Consider the following 18,680-nt stretch of genomic DNA (forward strand, 5'->3'; position numbering starts at 1 on the left):
CCAACAGACACACAAGGTGGGTGAGGTAATATCTTTTATTGGACTAACTTCTGTTTGGTGAGAGAAACAAGCTTTCGAACTCCCTCACCAAACAGAAGTCAGTCCAATAAAACATATTACCTTACCCACCTTGTCTCTTGAATATCCTGGGACTAACATGGCTACAACAACACTACACACATAACCCAATAGGAAGTTGTTCAAAAAACCTCTAAAAGTATGCAATTTGATAACAGATATTGTGACAGATAAAATGCGTAAGTGTATCAAGAATTCATATTCTTGAGAAAGCAATGAAAGGTAAATCCAACAAAGAGCTACCTCTGCATTGTTGTAGAAAGCTGTACTGTTTTTCTCCTGCACATCTTCTCCGCGTGCTGTGAAGAAAGTCAAAGGGTAGAAATCTTTGTGTGCTGGCTGCTTTCCACTTGCCATCAATTTGCCCTCATAGAAAAGGTCAGATGTGTAACTGCAATGAGGCAAAACACAGAATAAAATGTGGAATTGGCATTTGGTCCCGTAGCCCACTGACAAATATGCCATCAAAGAAAATAATGTTTTATACTGAAACAAAAGCCCTAATTCTTACTGATAATTCTGACTGATTTCTCTTATGTGATGTTTCCACATTACAGGCAGTGCTGGTAGTGCCACCTAATGTCTGCCCAACACTTCCCATTATAAAACCCTATTTTCAGTTGCCAAACTCTAACCATTCAGACTGAAATTCTCTGTGACAGATGTGTGAGCTGCATCACAAATGGTTCAACTGTTTCAAAATATGTTGTTTTGCCCATGTTAAAATTCTTACAACTATTTAAGTTAGAAGCTCTAGCCCCTCACTCGATGCCTTAGAGCAAGGACTTGAAATTGGGAAGCAAGATCACTCTGGTGTAATACCAGCAGCACTTTTGCTGCTCCCATCAAAAACTGCCCAAATCTGGTTGAGTTCTGAGCCTCTGAAAAACCTCTATTTGCACATGCTCAGTAAAGAGTTGTTAGCAATTGGCAGCTAAAGCTCTGAAGATTTTGTCTGCACTGAGCATGCTCCAGCCCAGGGCTGCAGGGACTGAGCAGGGCTTTCCCTGCAATTGCTGTTACAAGCCATTGTGGTGCTGGTCATTAGAAGTGAGAGGAATGCTCCCCAGGCAGTGTGGAAGAGAAGGAAGCTGCCTGACCTAAAGGGAGAGGGGACAAGAACCACACCTGGGGGTGGAGGGCAAGTAGATTGGAACAAGGGTTGTGGGGAGACTGGGACTGGCTGGGCAAGAAGATTGAGGTAAAGAGCCAGGGGAGGAAGACTGGAGAAAGGAACCACCCCTACCTCTCCCGCCCCACAAAACAGTATGTGATCATGTAATTAAAGAGTGTGTCATAATGCACAAGGGGTACAAATTATGGTATGAGCAGCCCCCCACGGACCTCAACGTTTTTACCATGGACACTTGTGTAGGGACTCGTTGCCGACCCCTGAAGAAAACTGTCTGCACAATCCATAACATATTATATCAGCTGCAATCTTAAGCTGACAAGTCCCTTAGAGAACATGAAAACTGTCATTCTTGCAACCCTGTATCCCTCAGTTTTCCCACAGAACAGGCACAGCCTTTATTATTTATTAATCATTTGTATTATTACAGCGCTTAGGAGCCCTACTCATGGTCCAGGACCCCACTGTGCTAGGCACTGTACAAACACACAACAAAAAAACATGCAAGCTTCCCAACACTGTCCCACTCATAAGCCTCAACCTGGACATAGAGCCACCCCCTCTAGAAGTCAGAGAATTGCTCAGTCTTCGTGACCCCCTAATCCTTGAAGGCTGCCAGTTATTATAATTGTGGTTTTGGTTGCAGATGTAGACAACTGTCCACTGGAAATGCAAAAAACTCATTTCACATATGCCATCAAATCACCACCAGATCACAACTTTAGGTCACTATCAACCAGGGCTGCATTACACTAGACAACTCCGAGGTGAAATGTATCTATATCCCATCTGTAATCTAAAGTGGAAAGAATCAGCCTCCCTCTGAGTCCCATCAGCCTCCCTCTCATTTATAATTTCTAGAAATTTATCAGAAACTAAACCACACTTGAATCTGTAATGCAGTGTACATCTAATGGAAAGAGGCCTTATTATATACTATTTAGGAAAGTATGTTCAGCCATTTTTCTGCTTTTTGCTGTGAATACAGTGAGTGATAACCTAATTACCATGACTGGATAGCAACATAATATTCTTCACTAAATACTGAGCAAGGACTTAAACTTTAACATTTTTCTCCATGACTGCACTGATTCTTTTTAGCACCGTTCATGGATGAGTTCATTATACTAGCAGCTATTAGTTTATCACAGCATAAAAATGACAAACAACTAATTAAGTGAGTCTTTAAAAAAGTAATAAAAAAATGACACTACCAAAGTGATAAGACCATAATTTGACCAATTTTTTTCTTTTTGTACTTATAAGATCATGTCATTCTATACGTTGGAGGCAGCTTTTTTTTTTTTTAAGCAAGAAAAAATATCAATGCTCTTGAATTATGCTGATGCTGCCTAAATTTTTGAAACTAATAAAAGAACTGCAGAATATGAGCTGAGTTGAAAGCTGATTAATTTCAATTCTACTCTAATTTTTTAAAAGAAGTACTAGGTTTGAAGAGTGTTGCTTAGTATCATGGGCTATTACTTCAAAATCAAGGTTCTGCAGCTGCAGAGGCTACTTCCTATGTGGAGAGGTGGAAATGGAAATGGTATGTCGGATGCCATCAGGTGGTCGAGGGACATCTACATAGAACACATCACCGGACATCGGCAATACCAGGAGGGATGAGCTGGAATGCCGATGAGAAGCGCAGTCGGGAAAGTAACTCAAATACTTTCCTGATGGACTGTTTTTTTCTCTAAATGGACAAGTTATCCTAAATTTTCAATTACTGAGGGACAATATTCACTCATTGATATATTTTGCTTTCCGCCACCAACTCTCTGTATAACTTTTTTCATGAGTAAAGTACCCGAATGCATGGATGCTAGATATCTAAACTGTATTCTTAAATTCATTCATCTAAATTTGGGTTATTGCTGATTATGCACTATATGTATCTTATTACTTTAAAAAACAAACTCTGTATTTGTGGATAATCTAAGCACTATACCCAGATGTACAGACACTCTTTTCTCAACCTATGTATTATATAATTTTTTTTATCATTAGCTTTAATAAAAAAATTATTTCAGCAATGTTTGGTCACCCCAACCTGCCTGCTTCTTCAGGACAGAATCACAAATTAGCCATGGCCTTTCACAAAGACATTGGGGAACATACTGAGCATATTCAGTGAGGGTTAACTAATGCCAGCCAGAGCAGGAAAGACTCACAATCAAGGCACCTCTCCCTGAATAACAGCTCCATAATAGGAGTGTCAAAATATACCCTAATTTTTGCTCCTTGCAGCTAGTTTCAGAACTTCATCTTTTTTTTTTTTTTTTTTTTTTAACAAAAAAACTTGTCTCATTATTTAACAGTGGAAAAATTTCTCACCCACTAACTTTTAAAATGCAAAATTACTATGATTTTATTATGTAAATGCAAGTTGTAGCTGCTTCTCTCTCTCTCTTTTGAACTGCTTGTGGCACTGAAATGACAGACTTGTTCTGCCTTTCGAGGTTCACTCAAAAGTGTGATACAGTGAAAAAGTTCACACCTACTTGATGATAGCTTCATGGGAGCGATAGTTCTCACACAGCAAGATCCTGCATGGAAACTCTGCAGGGTAGTGCTCATAGAGCCGATCAAGTAATGAAACATGAAGATTTCTCTCCCTGGCAAATTCGCTGTAGACAAAAGGACTGAGCTGTAATAGACACACACATACAGAGAAAATTTAACTAAATATGCAGACTTGGATTTTCATACTCCTAAAAGAAAAACTCTACATCAACTGAAGGATGGCCTGTAAACAACTAAATCTTACAAAGCTGCTTCAGCAGTATTAAGAAAACATATGTCCCGGACTTGGATTTGGGGCTAGTTACAATAACTACGTAGAAACACACTTTTCTGCTGCAAACGTGACACAAGTACGTATGATCTTAGCTGAACGGCAGAATATTTTGTTATTATGTAAAGATGAAAGGAAGAAAAAAGCTTGTTTACATGTGTGTGCCAACCCAACCCAAAACACCTTTGTCTATGTTTCGCTTATATAGTTTGCAGACATCACTGACAACCTCAAACAGTGGAAGGAGGTACACACCTCGCAGAGTACTATCTTGCAATTCTCTAGTACCTTTAATCTGAGGGTCTCTTCAAGGCTTATAAAATTAAGTTATTATACTCACTGGGAGAACTAGGAATAGAACTCAGATGCCCTGGTTAGCAGTACGCTTCCCTAATGCCTACACCACATTTACATGACTTCAGTGGTGAGTCACATCATTTGCTGTAGCAGGAAAATGCATAACCCAGGATTTCAATTTAGAAAGGTAAGGAAATATGGAACTGATTTTAAAACATAGTTTACACATGCTGGGAAATGTTAAGCCTACATATATAGTCTGCTATGTTAATGATTTGAGATGCTGTATTTATTATATCCATGTCAGCTCACTTTTAACTTTAGAAATGAAAATGTTGCACACTGAGGTGAGATCACTGTTTTTTTTAAAAATATGAGAACAGCCAAGCTATTTTACTTGGAAAAACAGCTTTTTACAGAGGAGGAGTAGGATAGAATAGAGGCAGCAATGTGGCCTAATGGTTGGGGCACTAGACTGGGACTCCCGACACCTGGATTCAATTCCTGGCTCAGTCACTGCTTTGCTGAGTGATGTTGGGAAAGTCACTTCCCTCCCTATATCTCAGTTTCCCTATCTTTCAGATGGGGATAATGATAATGACTTCCTTTATAAAACGTTTTGAGATCTACGGATGAACAGTGTTATATAAGAGCTCAGGATTATTATTAGAACAATAAATGCCCCATTGGCCCTGTATCAGGTCTGTAGGTCCTGCAGTCCCAACAGGGGTATTTATGCGAGGATTAGAGGAGCCATAAGCATACGACATTACATCTATTGTAGCGGTGCACAGGAAGGGGCTGCATCCTCACTAAACTTCATTACAATGTCAACACTACATTTTATTCTCTCATTGTGCTGCAAAATGTCAAGAAAAGTAACGGCAAATCCATAAAAGTCATGATAAAAGTCTAACCTAAACCAACAAAGCAAGTACGGCTGACCCTATTCTTAGCTCACTCCCTTTTGCCTTCAGGCAGCAGAATGGCATGCCATCATCAGTGTTCGAGACTCCTACAATTTCTAAGCACAGCATGGTGACACAAGGGCAGAAACATAATGGTATTTTCAATTTCAATTCATCTAATAGAATATTCACTGCCGGTTTAGATCCTCTTCCTGATGTTGTCATTAATAAAAAAAGCACTGCCTAAATCATAACATGTGATATCCGTTTTCCTTCACCTCTTTTAGAGACTGTGTGGGCTAGTGGTCAGAGCACAGAATGAGAAGGAATTCTTATCCTGGTTCTGCCACTGACTCAGTGGGAAGCCTAAGGCAAGTTACTTTATCTCTTTGTGCCTCACCTTCCCATGTATAATATGGGGTGATCATACTTACCTGCCCACCTCATTAAACTGAAGCACTATGTAACTTTTAAACTTATATACTTTATAAAAGAAAGAACTGTCCCAGTGGTTTCAGCATTAGCCTAGGACTTGGCTGAACTGGGTTCAAACCCCTGCTCCTCCACAGACTTACCTGTGTGATCCTGAGCAACTCACTTAGCCTCTCTGTGCTTCTGTTCCCCATCTATAAAATACAGCCCTTCCCTATCTGATAGGGGTGTTGTGAGGGTAAATGCATTAAAGATTGTGAGGCACTCTGATACTACAGTAATGGGGCCAGATAAGTACCTTATATAGATGGATAAGCTTACTATATTTTCTGAGGGAAACATAATATAAACCGAGCTCGATATGAAAAAGTCCTGAGGCTCTTACTTGCATATGGTCTCCAGCCAAGACGATTCTTGTGTTTTTATTAGCTAATGCTAGAGGCATGATCGTCTCACACTCCATGGCCTGCGCAGCTTCATCTAATAGAATATGCGTAAAAAACCCTATAAAATAGAGACATCAGCAAATAAATGAAATCACAGATATGATAAAAAAAGAAAAAAACAGTGATGACACTACAATAAACTACCTAGAGCATTACATTCTGATAGTCACCAATGGAAACTATCCACACATTCATATGCAAATGAATGTCTACTAACTGCTAAAAACCATCCAAACAATAGCGCAGCATATCAGATGGACAATGGTGGCCAACTGATTCAGACAATTATTTTAACTTTTGCCTGAGAAAACACCTCTTTCCCCTGACACCCCACCACAGTTGACATCAGTGGAGATAGTCAATCTGGAGCTTCCTTGATACAAACAAGAGGGGACCGCTAGCAGGATGTTCTCCAAATAGGTTTCTCAACTCCAGAATTTGCTGCCCTACTGGGTCTGACAGAGCCCAGATTTGTTAACCTTCCAGACACACTGCCAAGTCCATCTATTCTTGCAGGCATTTAGACCTTGATCAAGCAAAGCATTTCAGCCCATGATGGACTTTAAACATGTGTGTAGTCCCATTGACTTTAGTGGCACTATAGATGTTCTTAAAGTTATACACACACCAAAGTGCTTTGCTGGAATGGGACACTAGGGAAAGTGGGAGTTCATGAGGGGAGGAACTGGAGGGCAAAAGAATTTAAATAATACTGGGCCTGATCTTGGGACAAGAACCTGTCAACCCTCAAAGTAATAACTGGAAATTCTTATGTAATTAATATAATTAATACATAATCTGTAGATCAGGCTACACAGTCTATTCACAGGAGAATTCGTAATTGGAAAAAACTGATGAACTAAAGCTTTGAACAGAAAATTTTTAATTTGTAATTGTGTTTCTTAAATTCTTGATGCTCTAGATAAGTAAAAGAGAAATATAAATATATATTTCAATTTTTGAGAAATGTCTCTATATATTTCTTAAAGATTTAAAATGGCGTCAGAGAACAATTTCAAGTACAATGGAGTTAGATTTATTATATGTAAAAAAAATCTAACAATCATTCTTTGAAATAACATAAAATAATGAACAGGTATTGGTTATCAAGTGATAAATTATTCAATGCTTTATCACAAAAACTAAGAAAGTGAGCCTTGAAACCCTTGTAACAACTTTATATGTGTATCAGCGTAAATATATGCAGCCCTTTACCAAATAAGTAAGGTAAGAACTTTTGTCTCAAAGAGATCACATTCAAAATCGAAAATCTTGAAACAAAAATGTATAATGATTTAGAATTTAACCTTATCTATAGCAGCAAGTGTGTCCAGCCATAAGGAGTTAATCTTAAAAATATCTTTAAAGAGATTAGACATTCTCTAAATGTCAGATGAAATTTATTTGTGGATCAAGGAAAGTGATGGGCCCTAAGCAGCCTTTGCCCCAGTGAATTAGTCTAGGTTATTTCAAATCAAATAATCTAGAAATAACAAATTAATCTCTTTTTACTGTAATGGTGTGTGCGCCCGCAGGTGTATGTGCATAAGGAGAGAGGGGAAGGGGGAGGTCAGGGAGTCTGCATAGCTAAACAATCCACAAAAAGTACAGAATGATCTGTGGGTGTTTTGAAAAGTAAATTACCTGATAAAGATACGAAAATATGTACTGTATGTGGAAAAGCAAGATACCACTACTAACATCATTCCAAAGGCCTTGATTCAACAAAGTACTTAACATGTGCGTAAATCAATCCCTCTTCAGCAAAGTGTTTTGCTGGATCAGGGCCTGGAGCAAGCATGGTAGAAATGGTCAAACAGTTTCCATTGAAACAAAGTTTGACGAAAGAGATAAATAAAATATTCAGCATCCCTCTCTCTCCCATGCTGGATCAGCTCTAAATAATGGACAATGCTGGGGTTTTATTTCATTAAAGTTTGATTTTTTTTAAATGATCCCCATTTTTTAAATAAACAAAGTTCAGAATGAGGCTAATCTGAATACCAACAAATTTATATTGTAACATTTAACACCTCTGTAACATTCACTAATTACAAAGATTCATATTTTCCTTCTTGTCTCTGGATCCAAAAGGGAAAACCAAAAAGAATATTGAGAGGGTTCATTTATGGCAGGGATGGGGAAAGATGTAAGAGCCACTTTGACCGGTACTGGAAAATACTGAAGGAGATTATTTCTCAAAGGTATTTTAAAGATATTTCTTGTTTGAAATCTTCTCACCAGGTTCAAGATCCAGTTGACATAGATACTGTGAAGTATTCAAAGTAACAACTACTACTCGTTGTCTAAGAATATCTTCTTTCTGTGGCATCTGAAAGGTGGAATGTGTGCTTGAAATCAAACAGTATTGATGCACTACTGGGTGGACAGTCTTTACCCAGCGATTTCTGAAATATACCCTAGAAAAGAAGAGAGGAGCTCATTTTCTATAGGACGTAAACACAAAGACAGCTTAACATTTCATAAGCTAAGATTCTGTTTTCTATTACATAAAACCAGTTCTTTTGTAAGTTAAATCTTGCCACAGTGTAGAACCGTAGCAATTGAGAATTAATAGGCTGAGCCCTTTATATTAATACATGTACACAGCTATTGGACTCAGTTCAACAGTGACTCATGTAACAACGATAAGAATATTGATGTTAATGAAATAGTAAGGCTAAGTACCAAGTATCTATGCATACAGTGTACGGATAACTACCTGCTCTTAAGTGGTTGAAATCCAATTCAAATAGTTAGCCTCTGAGCTTTAATAAGCCTGGTTTGATTATCATGTTGAACTTTTATTCTATTTAAAACTCAATTCATTGATACTTTGGGAGTATTTCATATATTGAAAAACAACGAAGAGTTGGGTGGCACCTTAGAGACGGAAGTGGGTTTTTTACCCACGAAAGCTTATGCCCAAATAAATCCGTTAGTCTTTAAGGTGCCACCGGACTCCTAGTTGTTTTTATGGATTCAGACTAACATGGCTACCCCTCTGATACTTGGTTTCATGTACTGAAATATCACTTTGGCTCCTAATCCTGCAACTAGCAGAGCATATGGCAATAGTCCACTCTTGTGGTCAATTACAGGTTCAGGGCCTTAAAAAGTATGTGAAAGGATATTGCTCAAATCCTACCCTTCCTTTTACACTTATTGAATGTCTTGTAAACTCTAAGAATCAAACAGAAATTCTGTTAATTATTTTATTGTGAGGGGCCATAATAAAGATACTAGATAATGTTTTCACCTCTCTTAGCCAGAAGGCCAAGAAATGTATGTGTGTGTGGGGGGGGGAATCCTAGTACCAGAAGTCAGGATTTTCCTCGACTAAATTTTAATAATCTGGACATTATCATCAAAGGCACGGAAGAGAAATGTCATCTCAAAACACATAAATAAATTAATTTTAATGGGACATACTGTGTTATTTCAATAGAGAGTTCTGCTTAAAAACTGATGGCATGATATGACCCAGTTTGTGAAAAGGAATGGGGGAAAAAAAAAAAAAAGGGTGGGGGAGAGGGACTTGGGCCATGATCCAGCAAAGCGCTTTAGCGTAAGTAATCCCACTGATATAAATGGAGCTATGCCAAATTGCACCAACTATGGATCTGGCCCAAGATGTCGAAATCAGCATATAGGCGTTCAAAAAACAGGGATTTATGCACCTAAGTATCAACATGACTGAAAGATGTGGGATTTGGACATCCTATGTAGGTACTCATGTTTGAAAACTGGGCTCACAATATCGACAATGATCCTATTCAATTACGCTCCATCTAACAAGACAAAAACAATTACTCAGGCTATTCTAAATTTGGTTTATGAAAACAAAGGTGATAATGTCCTTATGGGCCAATGAGCACAGAATGAAATGCAAAGAGCTGCAAATGCATTGCATTACTCTGAATGACTTAGTTATTCATCAAAGGGTAAGACTTGAAATTGACATTAAGTTACTAAACAGAAACACAATTAAGCTAGAAATCAATGCAGAAGGAAATGATTTAAACTCCTGACTTACTCTAGTGAATATAGAAAAAAAACACATTCTAATGATATAAATATGTAGTTATCACCAGCTGTCAAGCTGAAAATTTCAACTGCTATTTCATACACAGTATAACAAGACATAGGGAATACAAAACAAGGGACTGAGAGTAAGAGCCTAGATTCTATTCCAAGATGTGCCACTGACCTCCTGTGTGAAATAAAGCCATTCACTCAACCTCTCTGATTCAGTTTCCCTGTCTGTTAAATGGGGATAATCCTTACCTATCACTTTGTAGAGGTATTTGTGAGGATTACTGAGTTTCATATGAGTTTATGTTTGTAAAGCACTTTGAGAATCTTGGCTGAAAGGTGCAATTGAAATGCAAAATATATGGTCATTAGACATTATTAGACCACGCACTGCCTTTTATTACACAAATTTAATTTTGCGTGACTCAGGTTGGCTGACAGCATCTCAAAAAGTGTATCTGCTCAACAATTACATTTTCTTATTTTGTTATGAGATTTAAAAGGGTAGCCTAGAGCAATTATTCACCACTGGCAGAAAAGGCTCATAGAATCTCAGAAAAATACGGCTTTAAGGGACCTCGAAAATCATAGAATGCATTCTCTCCCCCTCCACCCCCCCTCCTGCCAAGGAAGGACCAAGTATACCTAGACCATCCCTGACAGGTGTTTGTCTAACCCGTTCTTAAAAACCTCCAATGATGGAGATTTCACAATCTCCTTTGGTAACCAGTTCCAGTTCTTAAGCATCCTTCACAGTTAGAAAATTCTTCCCAATATCAAACCTAATTTTGGTACAGACTACGTCAATTATTTCTTGTCCTACATTCAGTGGACAAGGAGAACAATTGATCTTTATACTTTCTATAACAGCCCTTTACATATTTGAAGACTGTTATTAGGTCCACCCCGTCTTTTCCCTCCAATAAACATGCCAAGTTTTTTTTAACCTCATAGTTCAGGTTTTCTAAAACTTTTATCATTTTTGGTGCTGTCCTCTAGACTCTCTCCAATTTGTCCACTTCTTTCTCAAAGCATGGCACCCAAAAATGCAACACAATACTCCACCAGAGGCCTCAACAGTACCAAGCAGATCAGGATACTTATCTCTCCAGTTTTTCACTAGGCACTCCTGTTAATACACCCCAGAATATTTTCACAACTTTTTCACATTGTTGACTCATATTCAATTTGTGATCCACTAAAACCCTCGGATCCTTTTCTACAGTACTACTGCCTAGCAAATTATTCCCCACTTTGTATTTGCACATTTCACTACTCCTTCCTAAGTGTTGTACTTTGCCCTTGTCTTTATGGAATTTCATCTTGTTGATTTCAGACCAATTCTCCAATTTATAAGATCATTTTGAATTCTAATCCTGTCGTCCAAAGTGCTTGCAATCCCTCTCAGCCTGGTGTTGTCCGCAAAATTTATAAGCATACTCTCCGCCCCATTCTCAAAATTATTAATGAAAATATTGAATAATGCCAGACACAGGACAGACCACTGCAGGACTCCACTAGACGCGTCCTTCAGTGTGACAGCAAATCATTAATAACTACTCTATGAGTTTGAAACCAGTTGTGCACCTACCTTGCAGTAAATACCTGACAGATGTGCCAAACTGGGAAATGTCATGATATAAACCAATATTAGTACTTCGCCAAACTTTGAACATAGTGGCTTTTTTTTCGATGCAATTTGTGTCTGCAAAATCTGCTCCTGTAATTTCTTTGACTTTAAGCGCAGAAGGGCCCATTATGATTATCTAGTGTCTGACATGCATAACAAAGGCAAGAGAATTTCACCCAGTAATTCCTGCATCAAGCCCACAACTTCTGGTTAAGCTAGAGTATACATTTTTTTATTCCACGAATTTGAATACCTGCACTTGTAAGTATCTGACTGCAGGTGCTATCAGGCAGTTACAAGTGCAGGTACTCAAATTTGTGCCTGCAACTGATTTTGCTTGAGCAAAGTTACAAGTGCAAATGATATGGGTGTAAACTGTGGCCAGGGAAAGGGAGGTTTGACCTCAGCCAGCTGAGAATTCAGGCCCCAATATCAAGCACATTATGTCAAGAACCCAAACAAAACACCTAAATTAAATTCAAATCTGAACATTGTGGCTCAGGCTGACCTATCTTTTGCACAGAACTAGAATACACTGCATGCAGTGAAAACCATAGGAAGTACATGATGAAACTGAAAAAGCATGGAAAATTTACACAGCAATCTCTGTCAAGCAACTAGTACTTTGTAATAGAAAACCTGCAAAATCTCACAGCAGGGATCCATCCCTTTTCAGAATATGGCACTGTACATGTTGCAGTACTTTCTAATGGCACTTTAAAAAGCATTTTGGAAACAACCTGCAATTACAATGAAATCCATGTAAATTATTTTTCTAATCTGACACCAGTATGTTCCAGAAAATGCATTTATTTTTGTTGAGGTCTACACTGATAAAAAGTACAGAGAGTGGATCAAATTCTCTGCTAGTCTAACTTTCCATTGGCTTCAGAGTTACACTAGCAGAGAATTTGGCCCAATATGTCTGTTCAAGGTTCACCTGCTTATTTTCTTCTGTTCCTCCACATTATACTGTCGTGGCTGAATTTCTATCAAATTGTTTGAGTGAGCAGGGCCAACAGGCTAACTGTAAAGTAACTAACTTCCATGTGTGATTAAAATTCAAGGCCATCTCCATGCTTATGAGCTGCGTTGGGGATGCTCCTAAGTCACCTAGGGTAAATTTTCAAAAGCACCTAAGTGAATGGGCCAGGAATGGGGTTTAGGCCTCAAGAAACGAACCTCTGGGACAAGCAGAAGGGAACTTCATTTCAATTCAGGCTTTTCTACCTAGGAAAGGGTAAATGAGCCCTGCTTTGGAGCATCCAAGGTGGATCTCCTTTCTGAACCAGGGAACACTAACATCTCTCCCCACTTCTTGGTCAGAATTCTCTCTCCTCTCCTTCACTCCCCCTCAGGACATGCTCCAGAGGACTCCGCTTGAAGGAACTGCAGTTCTCATTCTCCAGAATTGGAGGAGTCAGCTTTTTCTCGTTTGAAATTCCTCCGGTACAAGGCAGCTGAGAAGCCTAAAAGTCTCATTTCAGGCCACTGTTAAAATTAAAAATCTAGGAAGTCCTAGGAATCAAAGAGAAAAACTTGAAACGCACCTGATTTCTCCCTTATTTCTTCAAAATCACCCACAAATAAAAAGGTGAATTATTAAATCTGAGCAGGAATGCTCACACTACAAAAGTAGAACATTTTTTTCCTCTGGAAAAGTCTACAGCCATGAGAAAAAAACCCAACACCTTTGGCACATATAACCAGCTAAGCCTGTTTCAGGTTGTATGGAACAAGAGCCCGTGTGAAGTCAAACTAGATTCACAGTTGCCTTTTCACTCCTCCTTTGAGGTTAGGATAAGTTCTCAGTGGGAATTTCCAGAAAAAGACAATTAGCTAAAGAGGCAGATTTTTACATTTTATAAGCGCCAAGAACCCAAAGATTCCATGTCCCCAAAATCAGTGTCCGAAAAGCTGATGTACGGGAAATTTCTCTGGCTACAGGCATGATTATTCCCTGTGAGAAGGGAACTATAAGCCTAAAAAGTACTGGAACAAAGGCAGCAAAGGAAAGTCATCCAGCTCTTCTGCTGTGCCTGCCTGCCCTCAAAACCTCTGTATGACAAGCTAAGGCCTTTGGTTGAATATAGGCATGTGGGGAACTACCTGTCAATTTCTTCCTGTACTGGTAAGCCTCCACAAAGAGACTAGCAAGTCCTGAAAGTAGTTCAGCATGGATGCTTCCTGGAAGTGACATAACAACCCAAAACATTCTTCATCCAATCTCTGTTCTCCAAAACCCCACAAAAAACATAGGAGTTATGCAAGAATTCTGTTACCTTCTTGCTCTGGGGGCCACAAAGTCTGTACAATACCAGAAAAATTCTCAGGGCTATACTATATATTTTTTTATCATCCACAAGAGGACAGGGGAGTCAAAACACTATTAAACCTAACGCAGCTCAATGCCAGCAGAAGAAAAACTAAAAAAAATAACAAAACTCCCAGATGGAAACATCTGTTTCAGCCTTTGCTGCAATACACCTGGGAGATTTCCTAATCTCAATAGAACTGGCTGTCATTTCACATCCCTACCACTGAGTCCTGCTGCTTTTTCATGTCCCCTTCACATAAGAGGATCTCCAATTTAAATCCTAGTCACTCCCCATCAACCCCTCTTCTGTTCTTTGGTTTAGTGACTACGCGAAAAACCCATGCACATCTAACCCTGTGGGAAGATACGCTGATTCACACCTCTTTATTCCAGAAAGCAGAATTCGTCACCCAGAGAACCCTGAACGGTCTCATTATGAACAGCTTCAACTCAGAGGTAAAAATAAGTTGTGATGCTGTATAAAATGGAAGATAACTAGTTGCACTAATTCAGTCACCAATGTTACAAAATGGCAATAAATCTTGTATGAAATATGTCATGTAAGGTATAATCTGTTAAGCACGACAACCTTGTTAAAATACATGTATCATCATTGTATGTGAAGTCATGAATATTGGCTATGTGTTTGTTTTGTTCTTGAGTGACACCCACAAGGCAAATTTACAACCATTCCTGTATTGGGCCACTGAAGAGATTCAATCCACCCAGTGAGCCCCTCTAGGAGATGTTTCATAGAGCACTGAGGCAATGGCTGCCCCACGATGCAGCAGGGCATGTAAGGACATGAAAAGGACACGTGATCTAAGACTCCATCTTTTGCCAGTAACTTTCCCCAAACGACACAGAGGCCACCGGTGCAGTCCAGGGGTAAGCCGGCTATAACTCTGCAATGGTCTCCATCGGCTCAGCACCGATCCTGGCACTGACGGGCACGGCACCACCATGGTCTCTGCGTGCGGACTTATCGGAGTCCGAATCGGACATGGACTCAAAGGTGTCCCCGGAGAAGCTGGCACCGTAGCCACCGGCACTCCCAGACAGCAGGGATGACTCAAACTTTCTCCCCGGTACTGTGGCCACCACAATGGCAAGTACCAACTAAGATGCCGACTCAGTGGCCCTTCTGGACCCTGTGGGCTTACCACCAGTCCCAGGGGTCCGCCTCGGAATGCTCCTTTTTGGTCGCTTCTGAGAGAAGAACTGTGTCTAGGGCCAGGGATCTCTCCCGAGCATCAGCCACCACTACCGCCACAATTGGTACTGTGCCCAGCACCGACAGCAGGGCCGGTGCCGGCACGGCCAGCGGAGCCGGCACTGCGCCCGGCACTGAGCCCGGCACGGCAGCTACGATCAATACCATGGAAGGTACTGTGCCCGGTGCTGCGCTCGATACCATAGCCAGCACTGAGGAGGACTCCAATTTGGGGGCGGATCTGCAGCATTTTGAGGGGCCGGATGGGCAGGAGGGGCCCTTCCATGTTCGGGGCTCCTCATTATTGTCTCCAGATGAGGCAGTGGCAGGAACATCTGCGGGGCCTCCCCTTCCTGACAGCAGAGCCCACCTTGAACTTCTGAGGTGGGTCGCTCCGAACCTCGGGATGCAGATCGAAGAGGTCACCGACATGTCAAACCAATGGTGGACATTTTATCCCCGCAGGACCCACCATGGTGGCCCTTCCCCTGATGAAGACCATTTAGGAGAACACAAAAACTCTCTGGCAAAAACTATCCTCTCTGGCTCCTACTGCTAAAGGAGTCGAGAGAGTACTTTGTACCTTCCAAGGACTACAAATATTTGTTCACCCATCCCCACCAGACTCCTTTGGAAAAATTCTGTTGGTGGCTTGCCACGCAGGCAAACTCAACAGACTTCGCATCACAGGTGTGAAAGCACTGAAGCTGCCCTCTGTCTCTGAAGATTAGAGAAGAGATTATATGGAAGAAAGGAAATTAGCAGATGAGTAAATTTCTATTAGTGACCCCTTTAGCCTACGCTCCACCAATGCCAAAAATCTCCAGAAAGAGCATGTCCAACCTCCACAGCTGAAAGGATGGACACAAACGATATCAGAGAGAAGAGAGAGGAAAAGAAATCCTCTGAGCTCCAACAGGGAATTGAAGGATCTACTTCAGGTCAGAGCAGGTTCAACCATAATGCACAATCTGTTTCTACCTAAAATATCGTGTTATTCAGTTTTCTCTCATTCTCACACATAATTACATCCAAATTCCTTCACATTCCTATAGATCCCTCCTACAGAGGCTTTCTGAATATATCATTAAACAGTATTTCCCTTACCATATTATTTTCTCATCTCTTTCCTCCACAGCTTCCCAAATCATGCTGCCCTACCTACAACATCTCTCTGCCTCCATATCACATTGAGCAAACCTATTTATTCCTTACTTTAAAGGTGTAACAAAGAGTGCAAAATTGGTGTGGAATGGGATTATCACAGAATTCATTTCATACTGAAAACTATACTTAAAGTTATGCTGACATTTCTAATATAAACGCTTGCTATCACCTCATAACTTCCTGAAAAAAATTCCATCCTGAGCTACAATTTCCCATGCTTGGTCTCAGCGCTTTACATTTTTGTCTTTGTAACTGTGACAGTACAAAGCAAAACCAGTAGAGGGGTGAGTTCTTTAATTTTTTTTCCATTTAAACAATTGGGAAATTAAAGGCAGATCTGTATAGTCTAAAACTCAAGCTACAATTTTTAACACTCAAACATCAGGAAGGAAAAACAAAACTTAGGCTCTCATAGTCATCTTAACTCACCTACCCTACACATATGGAATATTCCAGCTCATTAGTTATTTTTAAAATATGTATTTTATACAAGGGGCTAATGTACAATGGACACAATTCTGACCTTTGATACACACATTCAGCTACAAATGACTGAGGCTACATCTTTGCTATGAAGTTAATGTAAGTTATCTACGCTCCAGTTAACTCCTCTTGAGTAAGCCTAGCTCAAGTGAGAGCAGCCACACTCCAAAATAAGACTCGAGCCGCAAAGAGTGACTGTTCTAGTAGGTAATGAGTTGTGCTCAGTCGAGCTGTAGTCTATCCCACTAATTGGCCGCTACTTCAAGTTAAAAGCACCAGACTCAAAGCAAAGGTTTTGGGGGAGGGGCTCAAGCTATAACTTGAGTTATCTCTGCAGTGAAGTTGCATGAATAAAACTGCCCCCCTACATATCTAACATTGGTGAGCTAAGGTTATTAAGAGAGCCTCAATTTTGCACATCCTAACATTTCAGTGTTTAAGGCAGAAGTCAATGGGACTCCACACTAGTGCAGGGGTCTAGTCTAGCAGTTCCCAGTGTAAACTTAGTATTACATTAATGTAAGGTGATGTCTTTAATATAAAATTGTATTCACTGTAAAATTAATCTGAAATCACATTATCGTGTGTATATTAATCAGTGAGAATGTTTAACATCCATTTAACATGCAGAGCTAAAGGTATCTCCAGGGAACAGAATGCTAATGGGTGTTGCGTGTTGTTTAGCATGATTTTTTTGTTTTAGCTTGCTAATGTTCTCCTTATTGCTTATAACCAATTATGTAAATGACCTGTTCTCTAACACAGTCGATGTTTGTTTTAATTCAGATTCTATGGAATTGCTCTGAAGGATTTATTTTTATAAATTTTATATCTCCTGAAGCCTTGCACTCTGGGGACCCTATACCGACGGGGGTCTTTGGACATTACCACAATACAAAAAAACAAAATAAGAAAGAAATAACCATAATAACAACAATAATAATATAGTGTGCAATAAAAGTTTTCATTGTACTCCTTTGGGGTGATCTACATAATATCTTAAGCTTCGCTATACATCAATAATAAAGCCATCTCCAGTCATCCTTTTTATCCTATCACACTATCACGTATTTACTACATTTTTGCTTTGAAGGTGCTATAAATAACCAAATCATTATTTTATTAGAGAACGTAGTTGAATTTAAAGCAGAGTATTCAAAACTTAAAAAATTCTACAACTTCAAGCACTGCACCATTGATAGGGATTTATTTACTTTATAGATAACCTAAACCACAAAATATATGCATACAAAAATGATTATGCAAGTGTCACTGCTTAGCAAATATTAAGTCATCTTTTCCTTGAAAATAAATGTTACTGTCATCCCAACTAATCTACAGAAACATTTTTAGTAAAGATAATATTTAGCCATTTCATCACTTGTATAGCAAATAAAAGAAAACCTAAAGCAAACTGTTCAGTCATCTATAAACACATCAATCACTGTAAGTACCATTTCCTGCCTTGACACTTAACTGATTCTGCTCCACTTGATATTTTCCTAGAATATAGAAAAAGGCTTATGGCACTACTTAAACTAATGGCAATGATTTTAATGAAAACTTTCATCATGACAGACAGAATAAAAGCAAGCAAGCAAAGGACTAAGTTTTCTTTACTCTAATTAGAGTAGTTATGAAAACATAAAATGTACTGCCGGTGGGGCAATTATCTTAACGACTGAAGAACAGCCCCTCCTATCCAGACTGATCAACAAAACACCTCATGACCAATAATATAA

At 39.5% G+C, this 18,680-nt stretch overlaps 1 protein-coding gene across 2 annotated transcripts in view; it reads right to left on the reverse strand.

Moving 5' to 3' along the window:
- The window catches only part of HELZ (helicase with zinc finger), a 140,357-nt gene that overhangs the window by 52,879 nt on the left and 68,798 nt on the right, over positions 1-18,680 (reverse strand). For both annotated transcript variants that reach the window (XM_026654401.1, XM_026654400.1), the window contains exons 16-19: positions 8,335-8,513; positions 6,033-6,151; positions 3,718-3,863; positions 322-469 (exon numbers count right to left, since the gene is read on the reverse strand). In XM_026654401.1, coding sequence (XP_026510186.1) covers positions 322-469; positions 3,718-3,863; positions 6,033-6,151; positions 8,335-8,513 — 592 coding nt within the window. The remainder of the gene's footprint in view (positions 1-321; positions 470-3,717; positions 3,864-6,032; positions 6,152-8,334; positions 8,514-18,680) is intronic.

This window comes from Terrapene carolina, unplaced genomic scaffold, assembly GCF_002925995.2.
Source record: "Terrapene carolina triunguis isolate 2854851 unplaced genomic scaffold, T_m_triunguis-2.0 Scaffold192, whole genome shotgun sequence".
NCBI lineage: Eukaryota > Metazoa > Chordata > Testudines > Emydidae > Terrapene > Terrapene triunguis.